The following is an 8,331-nucleotide window of genomic DNA, read 5'->3' as shown; positions in this document are numbered from 1 at the left end:
TGAGGTCCTGAGCCGATGACCAAGAAAGAATTCTTGAGGCATCTTTGGTGCAAAATTATGGTTTATTAAAGCGCCGGACAGGACCCGTGGGCAGGAAGAGCTGCTGCCCGGGGCTGTGAGGGGCGGCAGGTTGTGTACCATGGGGTTGGGGGGAGGTAAGGGAAAGGTTTCAGTAAAACTTTCATATGCTAAAGAGGACCTACAAGATACAGAGGCCAGAGGCCTAGCCATCGCCAAGGTCGTACTGCCCTCTAGCAAGGTATTAACATTAAGATGGGTGGGAGGTTCCTAAAGAATGTCACGTGTGTCCCACCCAGGAGTGGGGGTGGGGGAGGTTGCAAGGGGTCAGCCTTTTGCTTTGTCCTCAGCTGCCTTCTGCTTCCTCGTCATTAGCATAACCATTCTAGCTCTCTGGGTTCTTGCGTCCATGATAAATCTTTTTCCATCTTCTTCAGTCACTGCATCAAAAGTGAATTTTTTTTTTTTTGAAGATTTTATTGGAGAGAGGAGAGAGCATTAGAGTGAGCACGAGCAAATGAGCACGAGGGGGGCAAGAGGCAGAGAGAAAGGGAGCAGGGAGCCCGATGCGGGGCTGGATCCCAGGACCCTGAGATCATGACCTGAGCTGAAGGCAGACAGATGCTTAATGGACTGAGCCACCCAGGCGCCCCTAAAGTGAGTTTCTTATAGACAACGTACAATCTTTGATTTAAAAAAAAATCCGTTTTGCCATTTCTCTTTGGTTGGAGGCATTTAATCCATTTACATAATATATTTACCCATAGGCAGGATGTATGCTTGACAGCTCTGCTATCTGCGTTTTGGATGTCTTAGGTCTTCGTTTTTTTATGCCCCCACCGCCTTCGTGTTAAACAGATACTCTCCAGGACACCGTTTAAGTTCCCTTGCTTGTGATACTGTGATTTATAATAAATACTTGGTCTTTGTCCCTGTTCCTGACACAGAGCTCCTAAAACCCTTGGAATTTCCTAAGTGCTGAGAGCAGAAAAGGCATCTTTTGTTATGTTAATGAAAAACCAGGGGTTTTTGGAAAACCCCTGGGCAACCTACGGATGGGGGCTGGCTGCCAGGGGAACCAACCAGGTGATGAGAGGGTTGGGGCTTTTAATCCAGCCCCCAGAACCTCTGGGGAGGGGAGGAGAGTTCAGTCCCAAAGGCCAACGGCTTAAATCCATCGAGCCTACAAAATAAAGCCTCTGCAGAAACTCAAAAAGCCAGGGTTCAGAGAGCTTTGGGGTTGGTGAACACAAAGTGGCGTTTCAGAGCAGGCGCGGGAAGTCTGGACCCGTTCCCCATCGCCTTGCCCTGTTCTCCAGTTACATCCTTTTACAATTAACCAGTAACCTCGTAAGGAAAACATGCCTCCGAGTCCCGCGAGCTGCTCCGGCAAACGAATCAAACCCAAGGGGAGGATTTGGGAACACGATTTATAGCCAAGGCTCAGAAGCCTTAGCCAACCCGGGCTGGCGACTGGCATCCGAGGGGGGGAGAGGCAGCCTTGTGGGGCCGAGCCCCTAACCCGTGGTGATCTCACCTTGTCTCTGCGCAGACCGCGTCAGGATCTAACGGTGGGAGATGCGCTTGGTGTGGGGGGAAAAGCCCACACAGAGGAATCGGTTAGAGAATCATACTCTTCTCCCATGTTTTTAAAAATTTATTATCTTAGGGGCTGCCCTTGGGATTACAATTAACATCTCAACTTGAAACAATCGACTTTGCATTCCTACTAACTTAATCTCTCCCGCAGGCAGTCAGGGGTTCCTCCAACATGCCTACATCCTCCATACCCGCTGCGCTGTCCCTGTCCTACAAATTACATCCTTACACAGGGAGTCCATCAACACGGCCCCGGAATTCTTGCTTTACAACAGGAGTTACCAAAATACGGTTATACGGTCTTTCACAAAACCTGTGTAGGCACTTTTACGGGTGCTCCTTACTTCCCGTGGTTTTGAGTTCGTGCCCAGGGTCCTTTTCCTCAGAGCCTGAAGGAATCCCACCGTGTTCCCGTGGGGCAGGTTTGCAGGTGAATTCTCTCACTTTTGGTTTACCTGGAAATGTCTTGATTTCTCCTTTATTTTTGAAGGAGGATTTAGACAAAGGATGGTTGGTTGAAAGCCTTTTCTTTTGGCCCTGAAGACGCCACCCCACTGTCTTTTGGCTTCTATGGTTTCTGGTGAGACGTCAACAGTTAATTTTTATTGATTTGTCTCTTAACAGATGATATTCAATTCATTGTGAAGGTCTGGTTCAACATCAAAATCCTTTTTTTAATTTTAAAGATTTTATTTATTTATTTGACAGAGATCACAAGTAGGCAGAGAGGCAGGCAGAGGGAGAGGGGGAAGCAGGCTCCCTGTGGAGCAGAGAGCCCGATGCGGGGCTCGATCCCGGGACCCCGAAATCATGACCTGAGCCGAAGGCAGAGGCTTAACCCACGGAGCCACCCAAGCGCCCTAAATGTCAAAATTCTAAAATTCACTGATTTTAGTCACCTTGCCTATATTTTCTATGTTTGAGAGGGAAAATGGGTCCGCAAGGGTCCTGGCCGTGGTTGAAGGAGGTCGCGGATGGTGCAAGGCCCGGCCTGTTGCGCGGCGGCCCCCGGCTCAGCCCCAGCACTTGCTTTTCTAACCGTCCTGGCACCCGGTGCTCTCGCATCTCCGGTCACTGGACTCCGGCCCCTCTGGTGTCGCGGGATCTCGCCTCAGCGGCCCGCACCGGGGCCGTCTCGGCTGTGTCCTGTGACCGCAACGGGAGCCACACGGAGCGCGGAGGCGCGTCCGAGCAGGACGAGGGGTTCCCGGGACGCGCTGCCCCCGGCCCCGCCGCGCCGCTCGGTACCGACCCGGGCCCGGTTTCCCGCCGAGCGAGCCGGTTCCCTTCTCCGGGACTTTCTCTTCCGCAGGACACGGCGGGCTTCCGAGCCGAGGGGACCGCCACCAAGAGGCCGACCGGGGCAGGGCTGCGAACCCGCGGCGAGGAGCACCTTTAAAATAAACACTCGAGGCAATTCTAGTCTTTAGGAAAGATTTTATTAATTCAATTTTTAGGACAGAGAATTCCTTTAAATAACGAGGACGTTTTAAAAAACTATTCAGTATTTAATGACGTTTTCAATGAGAAAAACCTCGAACCCTAAAAACAGAGTGTGCGCCGCGGGGGCCGCAGGAGGCAAGGGCGGGGCCGAGACCGACTCCCCGAACGCGAACGCGCCCCGTCCAAAGCCCGTCTGGGGGCCCCACGGCTGCGGGCAGCACCGGCAGCGCCCGGGGAAGCGGCGCGACGCCCCGGCCCCCGCTGAGGCGATGCGGTGCGCGCGGGGACGGGGCGGTCAGACCCAGTCCCTGTCCCAGGGGCTGCGACGAGCGGGGACGTCGCGTCCGCCCGGCGGCCCCGAAGCGCGCCCGAGAACCACCGCGGTCTGAGCCACCCCGGGCGTCGGTCCAGAGACCAAGAAGGGCGGGGCGGGGCGGGGCGGGTCCGCTCGCCGGGGGAGGGGCGGGGCGGGTCCGCTCGCGGGGGAGGGGCGGGGCGGGGCGGGTCCGCTCGCGGGGGGGGAGGGGCGGGTCCGCTCGCGGGGGGGGGGGGGGGAAGGGCAGGGGGGGAAGGGCAGGGGGGGAAGGGCGGGGCGGGTCCGCTCGCGGGGGAGGGGCGGGGCGGGGCTTTGGGAAGCAAAGGCGGAGCGGCCGCCCCTCAGCCCCTCAGCCCCGGCCCCGGCCGCGCCCCCGGAGCCGGGCTCCTCCGACGGACCTGGCGGCGCGTCCTCGGAAGGGCCGCGGCCGGGGGGGTGGGGGGGGAGGGGAGAAGCCCCGGGGCCGCCAGCGCCCGCCGTCTCAGCAGCCGGACCCGTCCCGGGGCTTGTTCCTTCTCCGGTGCCGCGCGTCCGCGGGATCAAAGCCTCTTTCGCGCGCCCCGAAGACGGCCCAGGGCGGGGTCCGGGCCGTGTAGTCCCCCGCGCCGAAGCCGGCCGCGCCGCCGCTGTCCTCGTCCCGCCGCACCAGCTCCTGGAAGCGGCCGAAGTCGATCCACGTCCGCCACTCGCCGCCGACCTTAAACTGGAAGGGCCACGGCGGCCGCGTCAGAGGAGAAACCGCCGCGGGACGCAACACCGGCGCCCGGAAAGTTCCGCGAGACGCCGGGACGGCGCCGCCCCCGCCCCCGCCCCCGCCAGAGGACGTGCCCCGGCTCGGACGCCGCGGCGCCGCACCCCAGCCGGGGCGGCCGTCGGGGCGCCCCCCCCACCCCCCCCGGGCCGCGGAGAGAACAAGCCCGGGGCCCCCGTCAGGTTCGCCCCCCGCAGCAGGTTAATTCAGCGGTTTGGGCGGGACCGGGCGTTAACGGAGGCGCCACTTGTCATCGCGGCGAATTCTCTCGGCTGCGTCGGCAGCACGTCGCGGCCCGCTGCGCTGCTAAACGGGGCGGGGTCGCGCGGGAAGCTTGAACCGGTGACGTCCAGTTCTGACCCGCGGCGAAGGCTCCGACCGGCCTAACCTCGTGAACACGGTACCTCGGCAGCGGAAGCCTCGTTAAGAATGTCGATCCACGAAGGGGGAATAACCCAAGTTGCACTCTTTAAAGAAAACTGCTTCTCAAAAGTCACTGTCGAATAATGACCAGGAATGAAGGAAACAGAAAATAAGTCGAGGAAGCTCCGAAGGAACCAGTCATGGACCGGTGAAGGCTTCGGACTCCAAGCCTCCATTCTGGAACTCGTGTGTGTGAATACGTAAGACCCAGAACCCGATTTATAACCAGAAAACTCATTCTGGAAGCCGCTGTCTTCTAAAAACCCTGATGATGAACCAAGTGAAGGAACAATTTCGTGTTCTCGCTGAGAAAAACACGGAAAATGTATAGCTTCCTGGATTCGGAATATTAAAATATGCTGAATTTCAATAACATCTGATTTTTTTACGCAACAGCTAAGAGGTTTCTAGTGGGAAAAAAGCACCAAGTAAATGGCAAAGTTTAGTCTGTCCACGAATCATGACAAATTACCTTCTGATAAGACCGTTCTCTGAGATGCACCCCAGGGGCCTCCGTGAACTCTACACCCCGAGATACAAAACCCACGTCTCCCCGCCGCTTTCCTCCGGGGACAGGCCGCTCTCCTGTCCTCGGCTGCCACCAACGCAAGCGGTCAGCCCTGGTACGGAGCCGCCGAGCTCCGGAGGTAAAGGAGCCGCACCCCGCCCGGACCCCTCACACCCAAACACCGTCCGGTGCCACGACTCCTCGTGAGCAGCGTTTCTGTGGTCCTGACACAGGCCTTGGAACTCAGGCCCTCGTTTCCGGGACCCGGCGACAGTGACCCTGCTGACGGGTCTCCTGATGCCCCGTCTGGCCGGCCCCACCTCCTGCAGACGGAGACTCTGAGCTCGCGCCGCCCAAGCAGAACGAGCCCCGTGACTGGGAGCCTCCAGCGTAAACACCAAACCTCCGTCTGAGGCTCTCCAGGAGCCGACACCCCTCCCACGGGACTCCTGTCCTACTCCCTCCGTCTCACGAACACCCCCTTGTGCCTCACGGCCCCTCACACACGCCCTCTGCTCTGGGAAGTCTTCCCGAATCCCCTAGACGGCGACGGTTCACCTGGCGCAGGACCTCACTCCCGACCTTGGCCAACAACGTACTAGAACTGCTTCTGTAGTGACCTCCCCAGCCCACCCACCCAACACGACTATGGTTGCCTCTGTGACTGTAGCTGACTCATCATTTATGAATTCATGCTGGCACTGCGGGGACACAAGGGCCCAGCCCCTTTCCCCTCACGTCTAACAAATCCAGAAGACCATGTGATGAAGAAAACTTCCACCTACACTACTGATACCTCAAGGGTGCAATTCTGCTGCTGTTGGCACCGTGGCACAGAAAGTGTGGTTTTCGCAGTAGTCACAAGAGGAGGCACCACACTCACACCTTACTGCAACCGGGTGACGCTCCAGCTAGCATAGGAGTAGACGTTGTCACTCCTGTGTGATGGTAAAGGGAGGCCAGTAATGACGGCTACCTTCTCTTCCTCCTGCCTGAGACAGTTATGGAGTGTTAACGATGGCCTTGGCCCAGTCACGGACATTTAAAAAATAACTATAATCTAACGTGGTGTGTTCAGCGAAGTGAGGTTATGCGAGTGCAGAGGAAGATGTGGTAAGTCACTCCCATGCCCCCAGGAGCTTGGCCCTACTAGAAAGGTCCTCGTAGGGGCTCCCTGCTTTGCTTGCTGGGTGAGACAGATAACTGAATTCTCCTCCCATGCCTCTCCCTTCGGACTTTAGATCTTAGGTCCCTTTTTGGATTCTAAAGGCTGACGTTGCAGGGTCCATCGTCCTCGTCTTCCTTTTCCCTCAAACTCCAACCAGCATCATGTGCCACGGGTGTTCCAACAGGGACTAAAAGATTAGCTTAATCTAGAGCAGCAGACTTAAAATCTTTTTTCACCACAACTTACAACAAGAAATGTATTTTGTATCTCAGTCTAGTACACACACACACACACACACGTTCTGGAAACACAACTTTCACAAACCAATGGCAATGATTCATTTAAAAAAAGAAAGACAGACACTTGCAGGAGGCGGCTACGTTCCCTGACCCCTGGTGCGGTGACGATCCGGTCCCCTCTGACCCCTGATGCGGTGACGATCCGGTCCCCTCTGCCGGTGGGATTCTACTCTGGCTTAAAACGGAGGACGCCAGCTGTGCAGACGCAGCAACCGCAAGCTGACGTCTGACCGCGACTGCTAACCTCTAAGAAAAGTGGGTGTATTAGCTGTTCGGTATCTACCGTAACCGGATACCACCGACTGGGTGGCTGACACGGCAGATACTAGTTTTCCAACAGTCCGGAGGCTGGAAGTTGAAGATGAAGCTCCCGGCAGAAGCTGTGGCTTCACTGGTTCCCTCCTCAGTGCGTGTGTGCGGGGGTGTCTCTTCTTAGGAGGATGCCGACCCCACCAGACCAGGGCCCCACCTTTATGACCTTCATTTAACCTTAATTATCTCCTGAGAGCCCTTGTCTTAAATACACACCTGCTGGGGGGTCAGGCCTTCAGCATGTGAGTTCTGAACGGACCGAAATACTCAGTCTAGAACAGTGGGTGACTCTCAACTTAACACCAAGCCACCAGACTCCTAAGACAAAATGAATCTGTTTATGCCCCCTCCGAAGACAATCAGAATAATTTTAAATAATAACTCAGAAAAAGTCAAACTGTTTCCGGAAAAAGGCAGAAGCTGAAAGGGCGAGCGCTGACGCGCCGGTAGAGAGTCGCGCTGAAAGGCAGAGAGGCATAAACAAGAGTAAAACCCCAAATCACAAAATCTGAGGTTCAGTATGCCGAGACGGGAGGTCACCCTGCTTCAGGAACTCCTCAAACCCAACAGTAAGGGAAGAGGCAACTCTACGCAGAATTACAGATAAACTCAGAAGCTCACAGATGATCTCAAAAACACACACAAGCGCAATGAGGTATGGATAAAGTCGGCCCTGGCTGAAAGAGCCGGGCTCCGCGGCCTTGCGGGGCAGGCGGGCCGGTGCTACGGGTCCCACTGTCCACAACAAACGGCAGCTCCCGGGGGTCTTGTTCTCATTATTTTCTCTTTCACAGAGGGAAAATGTCACTGAACAGAAGAATGGCAAATAGATTCTTTACTACTTTAGTGTCTAAAAAGATTCTATCCAAGATGACAGATTAAACAGATTTCACTTCTTGAAATCCCACTAGAGTGACACCGAAGGTGTATCTGAAAGATACATAGACCTGTAAACGTAGAGATCAGGAGAGGAGAAAACAGTATCAAACTTTTAGAAGCTGCAAGGATGACGGATGGGCGGTAACTGGCTTAGCAGACCTGGGGCACTGCATCTTAAGCCAGCAAACAGAAAAATCCTGGATTCGACCTGACTTATGCCTCAGAATTCCCCACAGGCCTGGGAACTGGTGGCACAGTCACCTCGGGAAGTAGGGGCAGAAGAAGCGCCAACCTCAACCCACACCCTCAAAAAAGCCCCAAGACAGAATCCCAAGTTCCCTCCATACCCTGCATATACATACAGCTGAACAGCTGCCCAACCACCCTCCCCAGCAGAAGACAGGAGGCTTATTCTCGTAAGACAGTAAGAGGGAAAACCCATGGACTATGGGATAGCAGGTAGAACTGAGAACAGGGCTATCCTATCAGAAACAAGAGTTCAGAACAGCCCTGCTCCCTGCCCGCTTCCCCACCCCCAATGGTCATGCAGCCTGGGGGAAAAAGGTGACCCTTATGGCCAGCCCAAGAGGACTGACTGAAAAGTACTATTTAGGT

General features: G+C 55.8%; 1 protein-coding gene across 3 annotated transcripts in view; it reads right to left on the bottom strand.

The window, feature by feature from the left end:
- Window positions 1-3,104: 3,104 nt before the first annotated feature.
- Window positions 3,105-8,331, bottom strand: part of LOC308359310 (S-adenosyl-L-methionine-dependent tRNA 4-demethylwyosine synthase TYW1-like) — a 202,991-nt gene continuing 197,764 nt past the window's right edge. For all 3 annotated transcript variants that reach the window (XM_080830285.1, XM_080830287.1, XM_080830288.1), the window contains one exon: window positions 3,105-4,079. In XM_080830285.1, coding sequence (XP_080686411.1) covers window positions 3,858-4,079 — 222 coding nt within the window. In that variant the 3' untranslated portion in view covers window positions 3,105-3,857. The remainder of the gene's footprint in view (window positions 4,080-8,331) is intronic.

The sequence above is a fragment of the Martes martes genome (genome assembly GCF_963455335.1).
Source record: "Martes martes genome assembly, chromosome: 18".
In the NCBI taxonomy this organism is placed as follows: Eukaryota; Metazoa; Chordata; class Mammalia; order Carnivora; family Mustelidae; genus Martes; species Martes martes.
Note: the sequence above shows the minus strand (reverse complement) of the source record. Positions and strands in the feature narration are given on the sequence as shown.